The sequence below is a fragment of the Colobus angolensis genome, unplaced genomic scaffold (assembly GCF_000951035.1).
Source record: "Colobus angolensis palliatus isolate OR3802 unplaced genomic scaffold, Cang.pa_1.0 Scaffold21, whole genome shotgun sequence".
NCBI lineage: Eukaryota > Metazoa > Chordata > Mammalia > Primates > Cercopithecidae > Colobus > Colobus angolensis.
Window position 1 is genome coordinate 7946534 of NW_012115266.1, and position 24269 is coordinate 7970802.

The 24269-nt window shown below is 58.1% G+C and overlaps 1 protein-coding gene across 2 annotated transcripts in view; it reads left to right on the forward strand.

The window, feature by feature from the left end:
- RAB3IL1 (RAB3A interacting protein (rabin3)-like 1) overlaps positions 1–19485 on the forward strand; it is a 22783-nt gene extending 3298 nt beyond the window's left edge. Inside the window, exons 2-10 of one of the 2 annotated variants that reach the window (XM_011942710.1) lie at positions 8576–8828; positions 9191–9286; positions 9382–9459; positions 10167–10385; positions 11946–12074; positions 12170–12282; positions 14286–14385; positions 17402–17468; positions 18419–19485. In XM_011942710.1, the coding sequence (XP_011798100.1) occupies positions 8576–8828; positions 9191–9286; positions 9382–9459; positions 10167–10385; positions 11946–12074; positions 12170–12282; positions 14286–14385; positions 17402–17468; positions 18419–18501 (1138 nt within the window). In that variant the 3' untranslated portion in view covers positions 18502–19485. The remainder of the gene's footprint in view (positions 1–8575; positions 8829–9190; positions 9287–9381; positions 9460–10166; positions 10386–11945; positions 12075–12169; positions 12283–14285; positions 14386–17401; positions 17469–18418) is intronic. The other variant, XM_011942711.1, reaches the window with a different exon arrangement.
- Positions 19486–24269: the final 4784 nt, after the last annotated feature.

Genomic DNA, 24269 nt, shown 5'->3' on the forward strand with positions numbered 1-24269 from the left:
GGCCACCTCGCGGGACGGGATGATTGTGGGGGGTCCCCGCCGGATCTGCGCCGCCACCCGGAGGTGCTGTGCGCCCCCGCCCTGCCTGCAGGCGAGCAGACTTGCAGCGGGGAGACTCCGGGGGAGGGGTCGGGAGTCTCTCTCGGGGTGCAGGATGCGAAGGGTGGGCAGCTGACCGTCCCGGGGTGACAGTGTCAACTCCTCCTAGATCATCAGGAGCGCAAGTGAGAAGAGTCAGGGTATGGGGAAGAGTCAGGGCATGCACCTAGAAGAGAGACCCCCAGTCCACCCTCCCAACCCGTCCCTCAACCCCCTCGGCTGGATGAACTCTTGGAAAGCAGTGTAGCTGGGAAAGAGGGGCTGGGTCTCTGCCAGGGTGGCTCCCAAGTTGAGGGCAGAACCTCCTTGTGGGGCTCCCGAAGTACGGAGGCTCTCAGAGGTGTGGAGTGGGATCCCCCTGCAGCCTGGAGTGGGATAGCACAGATTCCGGGTCCTGGATTAGTGGCCCCAGTGGCTATGTCTGTTCAGGCCATTGGTTCTCAGGGGCAGTGGCAGTTCCTGGCCCATCTGATGTGGCACCCCTGCCCTGTATGTGCAGAAAGGTTGTGTTGTTGCGGAGTTGGGTAAACACTTCCCAATGGCCTGGAAAGACCAGGTCCTGGAGGAAATGTGACCCGAATGGGTGACAGGTTGTATTCCTGTGCCCCCTGGGTCAGATGAGTGGTCCCAGGAGAGAGCTACTGCCCAGCTACAGCTGGGGAGTGAGCGAAGCCCCCCCTGGAGAGGCAGGCAGAATCCACTTCACTCCATGGCACCTAGCAAAGGTTGAGCTGCTATGCTAGGGGAGAGATGGCCTTTCATCCCCAGCAGGGGTTGCAGAAGAGAGTGGGCTCCTGGTAGGGGTGAGGTGTGGAGAGGCTTGGGACTTTTTTTTTTTTGAGACGGAGTCTTTCTCTGTCACCTAGGCTGGAGTGCAGTGGCGAGATCTCAGCTCACTACAACCTCCGCTGCCTGAGTACAAGCAATTCACCTGTCCCAGCCTCCCGAGTAGCTGGGACTACAGGCACATGCCACCACACCCGGCTAATTTTTGTATTTTTAGTAGAGACAGGGTTTCATAATATTGATCGGGCTGGTCTCAAACTCCTAACCTCAGGTGATCCACCCGCCTCAGCCTCCCAAAGTGCTAGAATTACAGGCTTTCACCACCACGCCCTGCCCTAAGGCTTGAGACTCTTAAAGGGAGAGAGTTGAAGGCTACCAGTGTATTTGTTGGCATTGTGCTGGGAGGAAGGAGGCTAGCTTAGGAGAAAGTGCTTGACATGGGTTTGTGATACCTGGAGAGGTTAGGGCAGTCCTGCCTGGGGTGAATTGTGTTTGGGGAGTAGCTTCCTCTGCAGGAAGCCTGTGTCTTGTGCCGGGTGGACTCAGGCAACACAGCCACTGAGTTAGTTGCTGTGTGACCTTGAGAATGACTTCCTTCTCTGGGCCTCTAGGTAAAATAAGTGGTTTCTGGGGGTGGGAATGATCTCAGGTCAGAGAATGTCCTTCCCTGGAGGCATCCAGGCCGAGGCCAGACACAGCTGAGAACCACGAGTAGATGGATGGTTGCTTCGAGGAGAGTCAGAGAGCCTTAAATCCCGGGCAAGGACCCCTCCCCACCATCCCGCCCCCCTGCCATATTCCCGGCACCACTCTGGATGAGCCAGCTGCCAGGCTGACCCCCACAGAATCCTCAACGTGGCTCACTTCCTGCATGCACCCCTGCACCCCCGGGGGCCTAGCTGGGTGCTGAGCTCGTATCATAATAGGTGCTTCATAAATGCAGATGGAAAGGATGAGGGGCAGTGAGGAGCTGGGGGCAGGGGTGAGGCAGAGCTTGGGGGTTACCCTGAGCTCTGTATTTCAATGGCCCCCTATTTGGGTGTGGAAACAGGAATTTAGAGTCAGGGGCCCAGCCGCCAGCCCCCACTGGGTGCTTGGTGTCCTAGGAGCTCACCCAGACCCCAGCAGCAGTTGGGAGGGGTCCTGTTCGGCGTCATGCTCGCCAGGTGCCTGACCAAGCTGATGACAGCTCTGGCAGGTGTATATTGGGAACTGCTGATCCTAGAATAGGAGGAGCTGGGATGAAGAGCCGGTGACCTGGGCGGGGCCGCTGGCGTTTCTGGGATTGGCTTCCTCACCTGTGAAGTGAACTGAGCTCTGTCTCTTGGTGGCCGTGCTTTGTTAATGGCCAGGTCCTGGTCATGGCCCCAGCCCTGGGCTGCTCTTCCGGGGTGGGCGGCAGTGGCTGGACTCTGCAGCAGCCTGGGTGAGTTCTCTTCCTTGGGACTCCTGAGCCTGGGCCCTGAACCCCAAACCCAGAGGCAGCTCCAGTCTGACTTTAGGTGCTCCCCAAACTGGGCTGCTCCCCTTCCAATTCCCCACAGTTTCACACATTCATAGGTTTGGGTGCCAAGCCTGCTCCAAGGTGACGAGGTGAGGACAGCGTCTTCAGTACTTCTGTATCTAACACAGTGCTGGGCACTTGGGACTTGGCCAGCGGAAGCCAGCGTTCGAGTTCCCACATGACACTGTTGCAGACCCCTCCCGGTCTCAGTTTCCCCAGAGACGGGGCTCATCCTGCCTATGGCAAGAGCGGGCCAGGCGTTGATGGGTGGCTCAGGAATGAGATGAGGCCACTCCAGCCTCCCAGGGCTTGGGGAGCATGTTTATGCAGCAGGCAGAGCTGCAGGGGCCATCAACTGGCTGTGTGATCCTGAGCAAGTCACTTCCCTGCCCTGGGCCTTGGCTAATCTAAGGGCATGGATCTGTGAGCTCCTGCCTGTCAGGCCTAAGTCACAGGGGACTAGAGGCCATGAGACAGAGTCTGAAGTATGGCCCAAGGGCTCCAGGGTCAGACACGCAGGCCTCTTCATTGGGAAGAGGTTGTATAACCCTCACTGTTGCTGCTCCCTGGAAGCCCTCCATGATCTAACTGCCTGCCCTACCCCTCAACAGGTGGAGATCTTTCCTGCTGTTCCGTAATCAGGACCTGGGTGTCGGGGGCAGACATCCTCATTAGAATCCTGCTTGTCCTAGACCCTCCGAGCTCTGCACAGGATTTATGCCCAATAGGTCTTGGGAAATGAGGTAGCGGGAGGGAGATGCAAACCAAAATAGGATGTGGTAAGAAGGGGGCCGCCTGGTCGTGCAGATTGGATGGATCATGGCTGGTGGGTTGCCTGGCACATAATGGGTGCTCAGTATACACGCCAGCTGTTGGAGGTCTTCGGTGTCAATGCTTGGACTGAATGGGCAGGGTCGCCACAGGCAGATTTGAGGATGTACTGCGTGCCCAGCCCTGTAGCGGAAGAGTAGTGAGATGCCCCCGCTCCTAGGCCCTGTGCTGGCTCCCGTGGAGAGACAGGGCTGGATTCGCCTGCTGGGGCTGGGCTGGGCTGGCCTGGCGGCCTGACTCCCCTGCTTTGGATCTTCTGGTCTGCTTCCCATCCCCCGCTGTTCCTGACCTTCTCTCCCCCTCCTCCATGGTCTCTACTAGGACGTGCTGTTGTGCCCTTCTGCCCACTCTGGTTCCCCCTTCCCCTGTGGCCCAGGCCCGCCTTGGTTCCCACCTGTCTCTTTGTCCCCTCCTTGCCTTGAGCTCATTGGATCCTGGCCCAGCTCAGTGAGACTCGTGACGATCTCTTTCATCCCTGGGTCCCGGACACTCTTCAGCTCCAGTGTCCAACACTCGGGTCTGTTCTTCCGGCTGGCTCTCAAGCTGTTGTCTCCTCTGGCAGCCCGTCATCCAGGCTTAGGTTGCGGCTGCTTTCCCAAGCCAGTGCCACTCGACAGCGTCACCCCATCCTGCCTATTCCCCCTCAGCTGCCTACGGGATGTGCCACTTCCCAAATGCCTCAGCCACCCACTTTCCTGTCCCTGAAAGACCCCCTCCCAGTTCCTCGTTCCCAGCATGGGTACCGCTGTTCTCCACTTTCACCTTTTCCTTAGTTTTGAATTATCTTAATTAATTACTGCTTTTTCCTGCCCCCTATCCAGCTGCTGGTCCTCCCACAATTCCCCCTTCCCATCTTTTGTTTCTGTGTGTCCCCTCTCCTGTCCCCTCCCAGCCCAGGTCCTGCCTGGCTGTACAGCAGTCTTGGGTGGCACCCCTAGTACTTGGGCGCTGTCTCAGACTTCCTCAAACCCCATCTGCCTCCTGCCTCACTTCTCCGAAACCGCCATTCATCCCCTTTCCTCTGGGTGACAGGCCACGTGATGCGCTATGCCTGTGCTCCGAGTTCAGTTCCCATCCTGCCGCTTCCTTGCTGTGTTTTCTGGCCAGTTTACCATCCCTCTCTGAACCTCAGGGGCCTCATCTGGAAACCAGGTGGAGGAGCACATCTCCCTGCAATTGTCCCGAGCTTCCAGGCCACGACACCTGGGGAGTGGTGGGCTGGCGCGGATGTGGCCAAGCACTTGGGAACCTGACATGCTTGTGGGTTGGGGGCTGAAGACTTGGCTGCTCTTTAGGGGAGCTGAGCTTTGCTGGGCTTGCAGACTGGCCTGAGAGCTAGCCCACCAACCCTTTCCTGGGACTCCTTTGGTCCCTGGATATGAGTCACATGGCTGTCAGCCTCCGTCCCCTCAGCATCACTGCACAGGCAGAGCGTGAGTCTGAACAGGCCCCTGTGCCATGGCACCGCCCCCAGGAGCCAGGCCCTGGTCGGGGTTTCTGCAGCCTCCCTAGAGGCCTGGGCCCTGGCAGCACACTGAGTGGTCCCAGTGCGCCCTCCCAGCCCTCTTCTTGGCCCAGTTTCAGAGCCACCCGTGCTGTCCCCTCCCCTGCTTATTTAATGAATCCACTGTGCCCATGACCAACAGGGGTCTTTAGTTCCAGGAGGTAACTGGACAGGGTCATCTTGGGCACTAGTTGAGGGATAGGCTGGTCTGGCCTCTGGCTCAGGGAGATACTGAGGGCCGCGGAGTCTAGGTCTCCTTCTTATTTTGTGGGTCGGGGCAAGAGCCCTGCTGGCCCTCCTAGGGCAGGCCTGGTGGGGTGAGGATTGTGGTTGCTGCGTTTTCTCTTAGTTGTGTGTTTCCTGGGGAAGTGACCCGTGGGGCCTTTCCTGTATGAACTGCCCGGGGGCCTCTCGGCGGTGGGAGCTGGTTCTGGGATGGGGGATGTTGGCTGCCCCATCTACCTCTGACCTTGACTCCTACCCTCTGAGCAGGCCCCTTTCCAGAGGCATCTGCGGCTCATCTCAGATGCTGGGCTCTGTTTCCGCAGGGAATGGGGACTAAGGCGGTTTGTACAGAGAGGGGTGGACTGGGACTGAGGAGGGTAGGGACGTTGGGCAGTAGAACCCTAAGTGGTCCCTGCTTGTCCCAGGACTGAGTTCGCCACTGACTTGGGTGTTCACAGCCGGGTTTTCAGGCCTCTGGTCTGGGACACCGAAGTGTGTGTGAGATCAGAGATTCTGGCTTCGGCTGGACCTGAGGAGCCCAGGGTCCCTTCTTTGAAATTTCGGAGTCTCAGGAGTGGGCCTTGCAGCCCGGAAATGAGGGGGAGGAAGGTCTGCAGATTCTGGCTACCCTCCAAGGGCAGGTCAGGCCCTTCTTCCCCTCCTGCTCCTGCCACCTTTGGCGGTGGGGAGTTGGTGGTCCCATCGTTCCCATGTCCCACACTTCCTGCCATTAGGATTGGGCTTTGGGCTCTTCTACTGGGGGGGGATGGGAAGGGTGTCACAGACTCTGTCTCAGGCCTCCTGGACCACTGTTTCCTCTGGCTGCAAAATTGGGCCCTGTCCCCAGTCCGTCCCACAAGGCAAAAGTGAGTGCCTGTTGGGAAAATGGAGAGGACAGCCAGCCACACCTCCAGCCCATGTGCTTGGGACCAGCAGGAGAGAGAGTTTAGTCTTTCACTGTGGCCAGAGGCCCAGACCACACTGGTGGATGAAGCTCGGCCCCCGTGGGAGGGCCGGCAGCCTGCTTCTCCTCGGTCAGGGCGTAGGCAATGGTGAGAGTCTTCTGTCCTGTCCTGTGCTGTCACCTCTTGCCCTTGGCCTGCAGTGAGCAGCGTCCAGCCCAGCCTGAGTGACTCTGGCCATCCTGTCCCACCTGAAGACTTGGGCCGTGATGATTAAGGTGGGGACACATATCTATCTCTCCATCGACGTTGTCTATGCCACACAGGGCTCTCCTAACACCCTTGTTTGGGGAAGTCTTGTTGGCAAGGGTCCCCAGGCCTCCAGTTTAAGCTGCGGGACCCAGAGGCCAGGCAGGCTTCGTGGGCGTCTCAGCCAAACATGGCTGTGGATTGAACATGATTCACCCGGCGCCAGGTTGGGACTGCTCTTAGAGCTCTTGATTCTTAGAGCCCCGCCTGCAGGATTTTAGCTCCTATCCCTCAGGTGTGGAAGCAGGTTCAGAGAATTTCAGTAGCATTCCCAGGGGCTCATGTGTACCCCAGGTCAGAGGCTGACGTGGACCCCAGGCTTGCCCCATCTGGCCTGTTCTCTCTGCCACGGCTCCCCCTGCCCAGGCCTTCCCTTCTGGAAAGGGGGTTTCTGGGCCTGCGCAGAGTCTGAGAAGCCAGTTCGGGCCAGAAGTGGGTCAGATTTCCCTACTGCAGCCAAAGAGGAGCCTCCGAGTCCCCCTGGGCCCAGCAGCCCTTCATCTTGAAGCAGATGTGCCGATTCCGACACTCACTCTCCCCACCCACCTACCCTTCCCCTGCAGTGAGGAAGCTTTGGGCCTGGGCTGAAGACCTGGCCATCTGTCCCAGCACTGTCACTGACCAGCTGCATGACCCCCAGCAAGTGCCTTCACTCTGTGAGCCTCCGTCCCCTCATCTGTAGAATGGAATGATGCCACGAGTGCCGATCAGAGAGTTTTTTGTTTGTTTGTTTTGAGACAGTTTTGCTCTGTCGCCCAGGCTAGAGTGCAGTGGCACAATCTCGGCCCGGCTAATTTTTGTGTTTTTAGCAGAGACGGGGTTTCACCATGTTGGCCAGGCTGGTCTCGAACTCCTGACCTCAGGTGACCCACCTGCCTCAGCCTCCCAGAGTAATCCCTCCCAGGGATTACAGGTGTGAGCCACTGCGCCTGGCGGCTGTTGAGAGAATTTTAAAGGAGACAGCGTGGTTAGAGAGCTGTGTAGAGTCTGGCAGTGTGAGTCCCCAGGGCACAGACCCCAGCCCAGGGCGCCACCATAGCTCTCAGGCTGTGGGGGACCGTTGCCAACAAGACTTCCCCAAACAAGAGTATTAGGAGAGAGCCCTGCCTGGCATAGACACTGTTGATGGAGTAATGGATATGTGTCCCCACCTTAATCCTCAAACCCACGTCCCTGTCAGGCAGGACCCAGCCTGAGGAGCCTTGAGGCCACACTCGGCTGGTTCCAGAGCGGAGGGCAGGTGGAGCCAGGCAGCTGGACAGATCTGTGTGAAGGGACTCATTGCTGGAAGTGGGCTCCTTGCTGGAGTCTCTGGGGACCCATTTTCTGTGTATTAACCAAGGGGGAAACTGAGGCTCAGGGGCTGCTTGGTGACCTTCCCAAGGTCCTGAGGACAGGGAGGGGAGACTGGTCCACAGACTTGCCTCTCACTCCTCCCTCTGCCTCAGCTGTCCTGAGTCCCACTTTCTCCTTGGCCTTGCCTTCCCCCTCTGGTGCAGCCTCCCTGAGCCCCTCCCCCCAACTTCCCTCACTGATATCAGTGGCCTGCCCAGCCCCCCATTCCCAGCCCTGGCTGCTGCGGCTCAGAAGCTGCTGGCTCAGGAGCCTCCAGCTTTTGCTGAGTGAGCGAGTCCAGAGGTGCTGTCTTGGCACAAAACACCGCTGGCCGGGCCCTCGCCCTCCCTTCCCTCTCCAGGGTCCAATTTGGAGTGGGGAGTGTGGATAGGGGGGAGTGAGGCCCCACACCACCTTCAGGGTCTGCAGCTTCAGGGAAGGGAGGGTCCTGAGGCCCAGAGAAGTGAGTGAGTGCCTGAGGTCACAAGGCAGGCCAGGGGAGAGCTGGGACTGCTCCCCACCAAGTCCAGGGGGACAGGAAGTGGGTCTGTCTTGCCTAAGATGTTTGCAGAATCTTCCTGCCTCAGCCCTGCCTGCCCTGGCCTCATCCTTCCTCTCTGGTCCACCCTGAAAGGGGCAGAATTCGCATTAACTGTATCAGTGAAGGCAGCTCCCGCTTGAGTGCATCCGAGGTGCCAAGGTTTTACGCACACCTCCTCTGATCATTCGGTGGCCTTTGAGGTAGGGCCATCGGAATAGGCTTCACTTTATACAAGTGGGACTCATGCCTGATGCATTTACAGTCCTCCGTTAGACAAACACGCTGACCACCTGCTGTGTGCTGAACACCCACTGCATGTGCCAAACACAGCCCTCAGCCCTGGGCTGGAGCGGGTGGTTGACAAAGAGGAATGAGCCTCTTGCCCCAGGAGACTTTGTGCTTGGACATTTGCCCTTGTAACAGCCCTGATGAGAGCTGGTAGTGTCCCAGTTTTCAGATGGAAAGGCTGAGGCTCAAGTGGTAGGCACATTGCCCCGGGGTGGTTTCTGGGCTCAGCGGATGCCCTTGTCTGTCTCCAGCCCACCCCAGCCAGACCAGGGCCTCCCGCCACCCCTTGCAGCTGTCCCGGTCCCCTGGAAGAGCACAGACCCCTGCCAAGGCCACAGGGAGTCCCCAGGAGCCCTGGTGGAGACCTCTGCAGGGGAGGAGGCCCAAGGCCAGGAGGGCCCTGCAGCCACCCAGCTGGACGTGTTGCGCCTGCGCAGCTCTTCCATGGAGATCCGAGAGAAGGGCTCTGAGTTCCTGAAGGAGGAGCTGCACAGAGCGCAGAAGGTGGGTGCCTGTAGCAGGCTTGGGGGGCTTTGGTGGGAAGAAGTCAGCTTGGGAGAGCTGTGGGCTCTCATCAGGTGCCCAGAGATGTGCCCAAAGGAGAGGGATGTGCCCTCGCTGAGGCCAACTGCAGGCCAGGCTTGTGCTGGGCACACCGATGGTCACCTGTCTTGACTGCAAACCTGCCCTGAGCTCTGATGAACTGGCAGGCAGGACTTCAGCTTCACGCTGTGGCACCAGAGGAAGTAAGCTCTGGGCCCCACATAAAATGACCGGGGGATGGAGCCTGGTCAGGTGGGCCTGGTCCCTCCCATGCCAGGCCTGGGGATGCTGAGGGGCTCAAGTGCCTGCATCTTTTCCTCCAGGAGCTAAAGCTAAAGGATGAGGAATGTGAGCGGCTCTCCAAGGTGCGGGAGCAGCTAGAACAGGAGCTGGAGGAGCTGACGGCCAGCCTGTTCGAGGTACACGGGCTGAGCCGCAGAAACAACTTGGGGAATGGGTCACCTGGGCGTCCATCAGCTCTTCGCCACTCATGCAGGGACTGCCTTCTTCCTAGGAAGCTCACAAGATGGTTCGAGAAGCCAACATGAAGCAGGCGGCATCAGAAAAGCAGCTGAAGGAGGCTCGGGGCAAGGTGAGGCCCGTCCCCGCCTGCCCAGGCCAGCCCAGGCACCCGCCCTGCCTCCCGGCTCGGCGAGCAGTGAGCTTCGCTGCCTGAGTGGACGCTCGCCTGGCCCAGTGGGGCCAGCAGGAATGGGTGAACCCAGGCCCAGGGAGGGAAGGGAAGGGTAGGGGTCTGAGATCACAGGGCCCAGTGCCCCGGGACTCCATTAGTGATTCTGCTGCACAGCAGAGCCTTTTCTGGGGTTGTGCTGGGGCTGGGAGGACCCTGTGATTATTGTACCTTCTTCCCTCTCCTCCCAGCCCCACTTCACAAAGCAGAAACCTCACTCAGTGTGGCTGTCTGAGCCTGGGCAAGTTGCTTCCTCTCTCCAAGCCTGGTTGCCCATCTGCAAAATGTGAAGCCTGGGCCTTTCCTGGCTCCTGGGGGCCCCCCAGAACTCTCATGGGAGGCCTAGCCAGCTCCCAGACACTTGTTCCTAACAGAATCCTGCTCACAGCATGACCTTGGGCAGACCATGTCGCCTCTGTGAGCCTCAGTTTCCCTATGTGTAAAATGAGTGTCTGGGTCTCTGCCTCGAAGGCTGTTCTGAGGGCGTCAGGTGGGACTAGGTGCTCATCGCTGCAGGGGTGCATTGTCCTGAGTTGGGCTGATAGGCGGTGGCAGCCAGGATGGCATCCAGCCTGGGTGAGGGTTGACAGCCATCCCATCCCATGCAGATCGACATGCTGCAGGCAGAGGTGACAGCCTTGAAGACGCTGGTCATCACGTCCACACCAGCCTCTCCCAACCGCGAGCTTCACCCCCAGCTGCTGAGCCCCACCAAGGCTGGGCCCCGAAAGGGCCACTCTCGCCACAAGAGCACCAGCAGCACCCTCTGCCCCGCCGTGTGTCCCGCTGCGGGACACACCCTCACCCCAGACAGAGAGGGCAAGGAGGTGAGGGCGGGAGGCGGGCTCTGGGCACGGGGAAGGGTGGCAGGGCCTGTGGTAGGCAGGGCCAGAGCCCAGTGAGGACCAGCCTGCCCCACGCTGTGTGACCTGGAGCCTGTCCTGGGATGTGAGGGCTGAGCAGGTCCTTTCTCTCCAACCTCCTGTGATCCAAGGCACTTGGCCTGCAGCCTCCAGGGTGCACCATCTGGGGACCTGAGGCCCCCTCCCTGCCCCGCTGACTCCAAGCAGTAGGTGGTGGCCTCTGCACCTGAGCCTGGCTTTGGCCCTGAGGATCTGGGGCTTCCACTGAGACACACATTTCCTTGGCCTTAAGAGACCAAGCAGCAGCCACTGGGCCTCAGGGGAGAGGCTGCCTGAACCCTGTGTGGCCACAGCCTTGGGCCCAGGACCACCTGGTTACAGCCCTGTGCTCAGGGGGTTCCTGGCGCCCTCTGACTGTGGGGCTGAGACAAGCGTGGCCTTTGGAGGGTGTCTCTGTCCCACTTCAGCTGGCCACACTGGTTGCTGGGTCCAGGCTGGGCTGGACTCATGGTCATGGTCCGTAGGCAAATGCGGCCACCTGTCAGCACCTCAGCTTCCTCACCTGATAAATGGGGCCTCCTGGGGCTGCCGGAGGAACCAAAGAGACAGGGACGTCAAGAGCTGAGTTCAGGGCTGCACTCAGAGGGCTGTGGTGCCTTCAGCTTCCTGGGTCCGTGGCGCCAGCCCACTCGACTCCATCCTGGCTTCCACCTCTGTCTCCAGGGCCTCCAGGGAAGACGAGCAGGCCCTCATCCACCTCCTGAGCTCTGAGCTTCTGAATGTACATTAACTTCTCCCCTTCCTCCTGTTCTGTCTCTGTGCACCTGTCTACCTGTCTGCCTGCCTGTCTGTCCGTCCGTCTGTCTGTCCATCCGGCCCAGCCCGGGCTGGCCCCGCTGCTCTCCCTGCTTCTCTGCGTGGTCCCCAGCAAGGCGGTTCACCTCACCTACGAGCCGGCCTGGCAGCTCCTTCCTGGGGAGCCCCCAGCCCCCGCCTCCACTCCCTCTCCCTCCTTTTCCCGACAGGTAAATGACCCCAGAGAAGGGCCTCCCACTTTGCCCCCTCCCAGCCTCCCTCCCTCTGCATGCGGCCTGGGGTAGGCCAGCAGACGCCTCCGAGGCGTGGGCCCAGGGCAGCCTGTGTGTGTCCCCTCCTGTGTGCACGTGCCTGTGTACCTGCTGGTACCTGTAGCCTCCTGCCAGTTGCTCTTTGACTTTTCCTCCTCAAGGAGGCAGTGATGGTCTTCAGGACAAAGCCCTGCACCCCACTCTAAAATCCTATTGCACCAAGAAATTTAACGCCGACCTGGAAACAAAACTTCTAGTTCTAAATTCTTTGGTGCAAAGGGCTGAAGGGAGTTCTGCTGCCGCTGGACTTGGCTTCCCTGCACGTCTGCTGGGGATTGACCTGCTGGCTTGCTGGGCCTGCCCCACGTCCTCCCTCGCTCCCCTTCAGCTCAGCCTGCATCTTCTGTGCTGGCCCTAGTCCCCTGACTGCCCCCACCCCGCTTGCCCTTCCCCACAGGTGGACACAATCCTGTTTGCAGAGTTCCAGGCCTGGAGGGAAGCCCCCACCCTGGACAAGACCTGCCCCTTCCTGGAAAGGGTGCACCGGGAGGACGTGGGCCCCTGCCTGGACTTCACCATGCAGGAGGTGAGGCATGGCAGGGGCGGGGCCAGCTGGGGGACCCGCCCCTCTGCCAGGGCCCAGCCCCTTACCACCCTGCCTGCCACCCTGGTCTGCCGCAGCTCTCAACGCTGGTACGGGCCGCCGTGGAGGACAACACGCTCACCATTGAGCCGGTGGCTTCGCAGACGCTGCCTGCAGTGAAGGTGGCCGAGATTGAGTGCAGCAGCACCAAGTAAGCTGAGGGTCTTAGCTCCTTCCTGCCCACGCAGGAAAGCTCCGCCAAGCTGTGTGCTCGGTGCGCCGAGGGGCGGTCAGGATGCAGCAGCGCCAATGGGACAGGGACAGTTGCTGCCCCCGCAGGGCAAGGAGGCAGTTTGGCAGGTTTCCTGTGAACCTGCAGGCTCTCCAGAGAGGCCGGGAGCTGGGGTCTGCCTCTTCCTGACTGGCCTGCCCTGTGCCCTCCCCTTCTTCTTGAACCATGATTGTCAGTTGCTGGCTCTGCCCCTGCCAATAAATAATGCAGTAGCCCTGGCATTTGTCCTCCAGCTACTCACCCGGCATTGAGCAGGGGAGCAGCGGAACAAAATAGCCAGGGGGAGCAAGGGGCAGAAATTGGGGAGGATTTCACCTTGGCAGCCAAGAGCTGGCTGGGGATGGCTGGTGCCCTGGTGGGAGGCTCATCGTGGAGAGGGAGCATTTGAGCCAGGTTTTGAAGGATTAATAGAAGTTTGCCAAGCAGGGAAGGGCATTTCTGGCAGAGGGAACAGAATGTACAAAGGTATGAGAAGCTGGGGTATTAACAGAAGCACCACTGGGGCATCTGGCTAAGCAGTGGGGGAACAGGGAATTGGGGTGGAGGCTGCAGAGGCTGTTGGAGCCAGAGTGTAAAGAGCCTTCACAGGTTTGTTTGGGCTTTAACCCACCAGCCAGTGTGGCAAAAGCCATCAATAGGCCCGGTGCAGTGGCTCACGCCTGCACTCTGGGAGGTTGAGGCAGGTGGATCACCTGAGGTCAGGAGTTCGAGACCAGCATGGCCAACAAGGAGAAAATCCCATCTCTACTAAAAATACAAAAGACAGCCAGGTGTGGTGGCACACGGCTGTAATCTCAGCTACTCTGGAGGCTGAGTGAGAGGAATTGCTTGAGCCTGGGAGATGGAGGTTGCAGTGAGCTGAGATCGCACCACTGCATTCCAGTCTGGGTGACAGAGTGAGACCCTGCCTCAAAAAAAAAGAAAAAGAAAAAATGTCATCAATAGCTGCCACCTGAAAAGAGGCTCTCTGGTCCATCAGAGTCCCAGTGAACCAGGAGGCAACAAATGCTCTGATAAGTCCTGCAGCCAAGGAGCTTTTTAAACCTACTTTTATTTGGGATTCTCCCTATTTCTTGGGAATTAGGAAAGCAAGAGGGAAGGATGATGGGTTAGACGTGGGTTTTTGGAGGAGCCCCTGGCTCTGATGTGGAGAAGAAAGAGAGCAATGAGGCAGAGAGTTGGCCAGAAGGAGCCGAGGGGATGCAGGCCAAAAGCCCTGCTGCTGTGCCCTGACCTGGGGACTTGGTGACCAAGCGGAGGGTGAGGAAGAGACAGCTGAGCAGATCATGGCCAGTGAAGAGCAGATTTGGGGAGTGGGGCCCAGATGGGGGTTGCTCAGGGCCCACAGAGACCCTGCGTGTGGGTGGCTGAAGATGCTGAGCGAGGTCAGGCAGGACTGGGGGGAGGAGAGAAGAGGGTACGGGAGAAGGCTTTTAGACGGGGTTGGTTGGCACACAGCTGAGAACCATGGGGGTTAATGGGGTCAGAAGGCCTGGATGGATAAAGCAGGGGAGCCGCTGAGTGTTGGGAAGGGGGAGGCAGCCAGATCTCAACTCTGGCCGAGCTGGGGGAGGAGTGCCTGGTCTGAGTCCCCAGAAGTGGAGGGAGAGGCATTTGCAGAGCCTGCAGAGGTTGGGACTCTGTACACCTGGTATGAGATTAACCAAATTCTCTTGCCCAGTAGGGGCAAAACAAGGGTTCTAGGGGTAGAGCTCAGCTTAGTTCGAGGACTGTCTCGGGGACGGCTGGGGCCAGCTCCCTTCTCTGCCTGGCTCTGGGCTCCTTTGGAAGCCTGGGTGGGGGAAGGGAGGCCTGCCCCTCCCCATGCATCCTCTTGGCTGCTGCATCTTCCCTGCATGCAGGAGTGGGGAGAGGGGGGCGAGCCCCAACCAGCCCTCATGACCTGTTTTGCTTTCCCCCAGCACATGTGCCCTGAGCGGACTGACCCGCACCTGCCGCCACCGAATCCGGCTCGGAGACTCCGAAAGCCATTACTACATCTCGCCATCTTCCCGGGCCAGGGTGAGTCGCCCTTTGCAAGCGTTAAGCTCCTTTGGGGCCACCTAGGTGCTGGGACTCTGGGCCCTGGGCCTGGGAGTTATGAATAGCACTGCACCTTGATTTACTTATTTTTATTTATTTATTTTTTTGAGACGGAGTCTTACTGTCTCGCCCAGGCTGGAGTGCAGTGGCACAATCTCGGCTCACTGCAACGTCTGCCTCCCAGGTTAAGCAATTCTCCTGCCTCAGCCTCCCAAATAGCTGGGATTACAGGCATACGCCACCACGCCCAGCTAATTTTGTATTTTTATTAGCGATGAGGTTTCACCATGTTGGCCAGACTGATCTCGAACTCCTGACCTCAGGTGATTTGCCTGCCTTGGCCTCGCAAAGTGCTGGGATTACAGGTGTGAGCCACCACACCCAGCCTTACATCCTGATTTACAGAGCAGGGTACAGGCTCAGAGAGGCACAGAGACCGACTCGGGCCATACAGCCAAGCGAAGGGCAGTGGTTTGACAGCACGCAGTTCCCCATGTCGGGAGTCTAAGCGCTACTTACTGGATTCTCTGCTCAGGGACTCGCAAGGTCGCAGTAAGCTGTCAGGGGACTGCGTTCCTTTCTGGAAGTCAGGGTCCTCCTCAAAACTCATACTGTTGGCAGCATTCAGTTCCTTGTGTTTGAAGGACTGAGGTCCCTGTTTTCTTGCTGGCTGCTGGCAGGGGACGCCCTCAGCTTCCAGAGGACACCCGCAGTCCCCTGCCACAGGGCCTTGTCACACAGGGCAGCTGACTTCAGAGCCATTGGGAGGGCCACTCTCCAGTCGGCTCAGATGCAGCCTTATATATGAAATGTGGTCATGGGATGATAGCGCCCCCCTCTGTCATTCAGTGTCACCTAAGCCAGGAGCGATGCTAGAGTTCCGGCTGAGTGCAGGGCTCCTGATACCCAGACTCAGGTGCTGGCCAAGGCTTTGGAGAAGGTTCAGAGGTGCATCTGGTGCACCAGCCTTAGGTCGGCCGTGAGTGCCAAGGGGCCTCTGGGAATCCCACCTCCCACCCTCCCCTGCCGAGTGACCCAGACCAGGACACGGGTTCTCACCGAGCTGGGGATTGAGGACAGGGATTCCTCTTCCTCTGTCCCCCTGTTGACTCTTAAGAGGATTGAGGGGAACGAGAGAACATGCTTGGAAACATGTTTCCAGTGACACAGTTCGAGGAACCATCTCAGGCCTGCTAGAGGCTTCTCGCGGGGGAGCAGGTCTAAAGGGGACAAACGGTCCCTTTGCTGGCAGCAGACTGTACTGTCCTTGCCAGACTCCATAAGGCCTCTGAGCGTGAGTCCTCCCAGCGGTGTGCTGAGCGCCCATTTACTGAAAGGGAGGCTGAGCCTTGGCAAAGGAAAGGGGTGTGCTCAGGGCCACACGGCCGAGACCTGGGATCCTGGCTCTGAGTCCACTGCAGCCCCTACCCTGTGGATTTCTGCCCACTGAGCCTTGTTCAGTGGCCACATGTCTCCATCACTCCTTTCCAGGCCCAACCAGGGCTCAACAGCAGGCCACACGAAAGATATTCCCATGCTCAACAGAGTCACCTCTAGCACTTTAAGTCCCTGGTCTGGGTGTCCTGCTGCACTGGGTGAAGCTGGGGGCGGGAAATGAGGTGAGAAAGGTCTGAAGTTTTAGGATACGGTCCCTGCCCCGAAAGACCAAGACGTGTGGGGTCTACAGGGAGAAGTGTTTTCTCCCCAGCACACTCCCTGGAGAGAGAAAGCCACCCTCCCTCCTACTCCCTGCTCATGAGCCTCTGTGGGCATCCACTGTCCCTGCTCCTGTCCTGAGCTCTGCCCTGCCCAACCCTCCTGCCACAGCCTCTCCTCAACCCTCCCTGTGCAGCGCTGTCCCTGCCACAACAGGCTGATCCCCCGACCTCGCCCCGCTCTCTCGCACCTCCCTATCTTTGCCAGGCCACCACCGTCCTGCCCCTCCCCAGAGCTTCTCCGCTCCCCGGGCTGTGGGTGCCCCTCTCACTCGACGTCCCTCCCCGGGAGTGTCGGACATTCAGTAGGGGCTGTTATGGGCAGGCACAGCCGCCAGCTACCTTCCGCCCTGTCTTAGACTGGGTTCCATAGAGGCAGAGCCTCACCAGGAGATTGTGTACAGCTCTCAGGAGAATGAGGGAAGGGACGGGGGAGTCCAGCCAGGACATGGCCTCAGCTGCAGCCCAGCTTCAGCCCCATCCACCGAGCTCTTAGCAGAGTTGGTTCCACCCTGAGGCAAGGGGACTGGCCTTTCTATCTCCACACAAGTCAGTCATCGACTGAGGTCTACAGGAGGTAGAGGTACAGAGGGGGGCACCTCTGAGCCATTAGTGACCCCACTCTCAGCAGCTGGGAGATGGGGCCCAGGCCTGGGAAGGGACCCTGGGCCAGGCACCAACTCCATGTACCCTCTCCATGGTATGAATCCTCATAGCAGTATCTGAGCCAACACAGGGTGCCCAGGGCCTGGCATGGAGCAGGCCTGAGGCTCCAGGGGCCCCGGGCAGCCCAGGTGAGCAGCTTCTGACCCCCTTTCCTTTCCCAATGTTATGAGTAGCACTGGACTGAGGCCTGGCTGGCCCAGACCTCCAGCATCTGGAGCAAGCCGGCCTGTGAGAAGGGTGAGCATAGACTCCGGGACAGGCTGCCCGGTTCATCTCGCGGCTCTGCTGCACGCTGGTTCATTAGCTCCGCCATCTCCGTGATGGATGTCAGCAGCTTCCCCCAGGTGGTTCCGCATTCCCCTATGTAAAATGGAATAATAAGCGCGTCTGCTTCATTCGCTGCAGGCGCTTGATGAAATGGTTGCTGCTATTGTTATAACAGTGCTAGTCATGCTGTTGTTGATGACTACTTGAAAGCCCAGTCCCAGCTGAGTCAGAGAGCACTGCCTGGCTTTGCGGGGATCTGGGGCCTCCTGCTCTGGGCTCAGATCCGCCTGTCAGGGGACCCCGAGCGTGGGGCTGGCAGGTCACACCGTCCCTGCCTCTGCCCACAGATCACCGCAGTGTGCAACTTCTTCACCTACATCCGCTACATCCAGCAAGGCCTGGTGCGGCAGGACGGTGAGCGCCCCCTGGTGGCCGGTGCAGGGATGGCACACGGGAGTGGGGCTAGGTGGGGAAGAGGCCTCTGGGCCCAGCTGCCCCTAGTGGAGGCAAGACTCAGCTAGGAGGCTGGGGAGCGGGGAGGGCTGTGGGTTAGTAAAGGGTTCACACCATCCTCCTGGGTGCTGAGCTGTGTACCTGAGTCCGTCCGGCTGGTCTTTCTTCCGCCACCAAACCTCTCCCGGTCCTGCACAAGGGGGCCACCCCTGTGAATCTCTCCCTGGCCCTGGTGTGGCCGTCTCCTCCTGGTCACTTGAACACAGGCTCGCCCGCCTCCAGCCTTTGCTCCCACTCTACTCCACGCTGGACAGGGCCTCCCTCCACCCCCTTCCCCCATAGCCCATTCTGCAAGGCCTGGCTCCCTGCTCCTCCGCCAACCTTTGCTCCCTGCTGAGTCTTCTCCTGAACCAGTCTGGCCCGACCCTCTGAGTAAGGAGCCATGTTCTCTCCATCCTGGGGGTCAAGTCCCCTTGGAGGCCAAGGCACGCTGGGTGTTGACGCCTGTTAGGTCCCCCGGATGGCCACTGTGGTCCCCACTTCACTGCGCAGGGTCCTTGTGAGAGGGTCCCAGGGAGGCATCTGTGCCTTGTCTAATGTAGTTCCCAGGTCTGGACCACCACTGTTGCATGTGACAGCGTGTGCCTGCGTGTCTGCATCGGACTGTGGGGGTGGCTGTCAGTGTGGTGCAGACAGGTCCCTCGAGTGTGGTCGGCACTCAGCAGTTTCCAAGGCTCAAGAGGGGAGCCTCAGAGAGATCCAGCCACTCGCTGAGGTCATCTGTTTTGGAGGCTGGGGACCCTAGGGTGCTGTGCCAGCTGCCCTGTTCAAAGCCACGGGAGGGGACCTGGCCATCTGCCCTAGGTGACCCTGAGCTGTCCCTGACCTGTTCACCCTCTCTCTGCCTGCAGCAGAGCCCATGTTCTGGGAGATCATGAGGCTGCGGAAGGAGATGTCACTGGCCAAGCTCGGCTTCTTCCCCCAGGAGGCTTAGGGCACAGCCCAGGCCTGAAGGGGAGCTCTGAGACAGAGCACACACCCACCCCAGAACAAGCCGACACACAGGGAGACGGGCCTGGAGCCAGCCCTGAGCCAGAGGCAGAACGGATGGACAGACAGGCCATGGAGGCAGCAGTGAGCCAGCACCACATGTCCATCCTGGGACAGACAGAGGGACAGACGGGCCTGGACTTCACAGCAAGACCCCTCTCTCTTCCCCACTGGGTTCTGCCACCACCAGGAGGATTTCAAGAAAGCACCAAAGACCAGGGAGCTCGGATCCATACTCAGGGGGCCTCAGCCCTTGGGAGGGGACATCTGAGGCAGCCAGCGCCCCCTCCCCAGTCCCCAGAACCGCCTGCAGGTGCCTTGTTGCCGGCATGTCTTCAGAAAGGGACTGTTCGGGGTGGCTGGATCTCCAGGGTACCCTCCGCCCCAGCTGCCAAGCCCTGGGCCAGCGGCACCCCCTTGTGGCCATCCCATGCCTTGTTCCTGGTGGCCTCCCTATTGGACTGCTAGGAGGGGCTGGCAGGGCCTCCATAGCACAGAACTGCCCCAAAGCCTTGTTAAGATGAGTCAGGGTCCCCCCGCCCTTTCCTTTCCCCCTTCCTCCCTCCCCCTTTACAAAGGCCTCCCTTGTCACCTTCCCTCCCACCCCATCTCAGCCCTGGGCTCCTGGAGGCCCTGCTCCCAAAACCGCTGGAAGGATTGGGGCAGTTTCTCCCACAGTAGAACACAGACAGGGCTTCACATCGCCCACGCCTGTTTTCAGCTGTGGGTGGCCATGCAGACACGCGCCCTGGCATGTGGGGCCTGGGTGGGCAGGCAGGACCCGGGCCCTCCCACCCGGCAGAGCCCACTCGGGACCAGGGTTCAGGGCGCCCACCTGGGCACATCCCTCACCACGTCCGGATTTCCTTCTCTGGACGGCATGTAACGCGATCTCTGTTTAATAAAGGAAGGCTTTGTTGGTACAGGCTGGGTGGCCACGCGCCCTCACTCCTGCACCCCGGGGCTCTGGCCAAGGCTTGGGCATCTGAAGGAATGAAACCAAATCCTTTCCCTGCCCACCCTCGTGCTTGGGATTAAACCCAAATCCTGAAGCCACTCCACCTCCGCCATCACCACTTACTTGCTGTGGGGAGGACTATTTGAGTCCTCCCTTAGTATTCAGAGGGTTGTGGGTTACTGGGGGATGAGCCAGGCCTCCCTCTCCTTGTGGCTGGTGGCCTGCTGTCGGGAAGAATGGCACCAAGGCTGGCTCTCCCACTGCCTCACTGTGGCACCTTGGGCAGGTCCTCCCCTGGGTCTCCTTGCCCCCAGCAGTGGCCTCCTCCAGTCTCATAGAAGCCTGCAGCCCAGAGGCAGAGCATCCAGGCCGCCTGGTGCTCAGGGGGACAGTGACAGGATTGATTGGTGATATCTGCTGGAAGTACAGGCGGGGACTGTGGAAGCTCTGGGTCTTTCCCAGCCCAGGTCTTAGGTGGGCTCTCACCAAGGGGCAGCAGTCACAGTTGGAAGAGGTGGGGGTGGCCAGGACCTCTGAGGACCCGGAGTGGGGCTGGGAAGCTGTCTTGTGGTGGCTGAGCCCCTCCGCACCTGTAGGGATGTGGGCCCAGCCAGTAGGTGCCTTCCTGGGGTGGCGGAGAGCGCAGCAGCTTCTGAGTCGGATCAGTGTCTACTGGGCTGGTGACGCCTTGTGGGGACTTCCCTATTGGCCTGAGGCTTTGGTGCCACTCAGCTGGTAGGTCAGGCTAGCTGTGGACTGGCCGGGACCGCATGAAGCCCTCCGCCCGTGCCGGGGACACCTGTGCTTGAGCTGAGAATGTCTGGGGGAAGACTGACAATCAAAAAACATACCGGAAGCATGCACAGTCAGATGGAAGAGAGGAAAGCAGCAGGCGAAGGAGGGTGTCAGAAAAGGGCACAAGAGGCTGTGTTCACTGTTGTGATCCCCACAGCCTCTCCTGAGTGGCAGTCACTTTCTTTCCTCTCTGTCGGTCCTGGGTCAGCTGGAGGCCAAAGGAAGTTGGAGGTCTGGGCCCTGGAGCTGTCTCACCTACTAGCCCCAGCTTCTGTGCTCCTAGCCCAGCCACCCCCAAGACATAGGAGACACCAGGCCACACTCTGGGGGCCAGGCAGAGGGTCCCACACCCCAGACCCACGCTGCCTGCCCCTGCAATGGCATAGCCTACTGTCAGACCCCAGGTGGGGTCATAAACAGAGAACCGAAATGCCTGGAGCACGGACATACACTCTCAGTATCTCTCAACAAGAGCTAATAGCTGGGCACTGACTGTGCCAGGCATGATTCTAAAGCCTTTAAATGATCTAATTCATTTCATCCTCACAGCAACCTTATAAAGTACTATTCTCCCATTTTGCAGATGAGTAGAATGAGGCACACACAAGTGACACAGAGGAAATGATGGCCCCGGGATAGGAATCATGAGCCCAGCCCTGGAGCCCACAGTATGAACCAGCATCCTGGATGCCCTTTCCTGGACACCTGCAACGTGCTCCGAGGTGGCTGGGGAGGGCTAGCTGACATCAACCACGAGGGAATTGTTCCTTTTAAATGGATTTTCTAGATAACCCACTTGGGCCTCTCTGAGTACCCCTGGCATGTGTGAACATTTTAACCCTCTTTGGCCCCCTCTTCAAACCTCGCAACGACTCTGGCCTCTGAGGATGGAGGCACTGAGCCGAGACCAGCTGCGCACTGGTACGCTTCACCCCTGCAGGATGCTTTCCAGTCTGCCAAGCCTGTCCTGATGGAACTCCTGCCGGGGCTGTGCACCTGTGCGAAGTCGCTCCTCTCTGGGCTTCAGTTTCCTCACCCGTGAGTTGGAAAGATAGGACTAAATGGCTTTCGCAGCCTCCTTGCCTTTTTCATTTGATTATGGTAAAAAACCCATAACTTGTACTACCTTAACTCTTTTTTTTTTGTTTGTTTTTGTTTTTGTTTTGTTTTGTTTTGAGATGGAGTCTCACTCTGTCACCCAGGCTGGAGTGCAGTGGCGCAATCTCGGCTCACTGCAACCTCTGCCTCCTGGGTTCAAGCGATTTTCCTGCCTCAGCCTCTCAAGTAGCTGGGTCTTCAAGTGCCCCACTATACCCAGCTAATTTTTTGTGTGTGATTTTTTTTTTTTTTTTTTAGTAAAGACGGGGTTTCACCATGTTGGTCAGGCTGGTCTCGAACTCCTGACCTCAAGTGATCCTCCTGCCTCAGCTTCCCACATTGCTGGGATTACAGGTGTGAGCCACTGTGCCCGGCCTTCCCTTAACAATTTTTAAGTGTATAGTTCAGTAGTGCTAAGTCTATTTACAGTGTTCTGAAACATCTCCAGAACATTTTCATTTCACAAAACTGAGACTCTATACCCATTAATCAACCCTCTATTTCTACCTCCTCCCACATCAGGCAACCCCCATTCTACTTTCTATGAATTTCATTGCACGAGGGTCCTCATTTAAGTGGATGATACAGTATTTGTCCTCTCATGACTGGCTCCTTTCACTTCACATCGTCATATCCTCAGTGCCCATCTGTTGTAACATGTGACAGGATTTCCTTCCTTTTTAAGACTGAATAATATTCCATTGTATGCATAGACCACATTTTCTGTATCCATTCATCTGTCAATGAACATTTAGGTTATTTTCTTATCTTAGGTATTGTGAATAATGCTGCTAAGAACATAGATGTACAAATATCTCCTTAAGACTCTGCTTTCGGTTCTTTTGGGTATATGCCCAGAAGTGGAATTGCTGAATCATAGGGTAGTTTTATCTTTATTTTTTAAAGGCATTTTCATACTCTGTTCTATAGTTGGCTGTAGCACTTCACATTCCTACCAACGATGTACAAGGGTTCTGCATCATTGCCAACATGTGTGATTTTGTTTATTTTTTGAGACAAGGTCTCCCTCTGTCACCCAGGCTGGAGTACAGTGGCATGATCTCGGTGCAGTACAACCTCTGCTTCCCAGGCACAAGCGATCCTCCTACCTCGGCCTCCTAAGTAGCTGGGACTACAGGCGCATGCACCACCATGCCCTGCTACTTTTCGTATTTTTTTTGTAGAAATGGGGTTTTGTCATGTTGCCCAGGCTGGTCTCGAACTCCCAGGCTCAAGAGATCTGCCCACCCTGGCCTCCCAAAGTGCTGGGATGCCTGGCATGATTTTTTCATTTATGTATTTATTTATTTAGTAAAGACAGGGTTCCTGCTATGTTGCCGAGGCTTGTCTTGAACTCCAGGGCTCAAGCAATCCTCCTGCCTCGGCCTCCCAAAATGGTGGGATTCCAGGCCTTTTTATTTTTTCCAGGAGCCCTCCTAACAAGCGTGAGGCGATATTTCATTGTGGTTTCATTTGCAGCTCTCTGATGGTTAGCAGTGCTGAGCGCCTTTTCCTGTGTGTTGGCCCTTTGTGTGCAGCTCCTCTTTCCTGAGGAGCATTCTGAGGAGCTCCGCCTGGCCTCCACAGTGATCCCTTCAAGGAGGACTTGGCCAACAGGGCTGTGGTCCCTGCCCTCACTCACAGCCCCTGCACGATTCTGTGGCCCCCTCCTTCATCTTCCCCATCTCTTCTGGGGGCAGCTGGGGAAAGTGGAGGTTCTAACCTATCACAACCCCCAACCACCTCACACACAGGGGCTGAGACCAGGCCAGGGCTGGCCCCGAAGAAGGAGCCCCTGGGATGGCCGCCTCTGACCACTAAGGGCTGCTGAAGGTGGGGCCAGGGCCAGGGCCATGCCCCCAGTGGATGGGGCTGGATTTTGGTGCAGGGGATGCATTCCTCCAAGAGTCTGCCTTCTCCATTCCTGTGCTGTGTCAACATGGCGGGGACCAGGGCCACCAGCCATGCTCTTGCACCCCCACACACATGTGCCAGGTTGGGGTTCCAGGATATGGTCAGTGGGTGCCTCAGTGGAGAGGGTCCAGGCAGACCCGGTGCCTGATGACATCATGGGCCTTGCTGGATGTCCTGACAAGCAAAGGCAGGAGCTCCTGGTACCAGGGAGAACTCAGAGGCCCCCTCTACCCTTCTGGGGATACTGGTCCTCTTTAGACCAAGACAAAATATTAGCTTATCAGAGAAATATACTTAGGGTTTTCTAAGTGCATTTCCCCAACCAGCCAGTCAGCATCGCCTGTGAACTGGCCATGTAAGTCTCTGCCTCCACACCAGACCCACCGATTGACCCCCCGGGTGGTTCTGATGGAAGCCTTTCAGGTGGTTCTGATGGAAGTTTGACGACCAGTGCTCTGGAAGTAACCTTAGCTTGATTTGAATTCCTTGTTGGTGTGAACGCTTAATTTTTAGGAACAGGTATATTTATCACAAAGAAATCCAAAGCAATTAGGGGAGCTACCTACACTTTCAAAAGGACTTGAATTTATTTAAATTTAAAAAAGGGGATGGGGCTCAGGTGCAGTGGCTCATGCCTGTAATCCCAGAATTTTGGGAGGCCGAGGCGGGTTGCTTGAGTCCAGGAGCTCCAGACCAGCCTGGGCAACATGACAAGACCCCATTTCTACAAAAATAAAATAACACCAAAACTTAGCCGGGTATGATGGCGCGCGCCTGTGGTCCCAGCTACTTCTGAGGCTGAGGTGAGGGTATCTCCTGAGCTCAGGATGTTGAGGCTGCAGGGAGCTGAGATCATGCCACTACACTGCAGCCTGGGCGACAGAGTGAGACCCCTGTCTCAAAAAACAGAGGCGTGGGGAAGCAGTAACAAGCACAGGTGTCCTCAG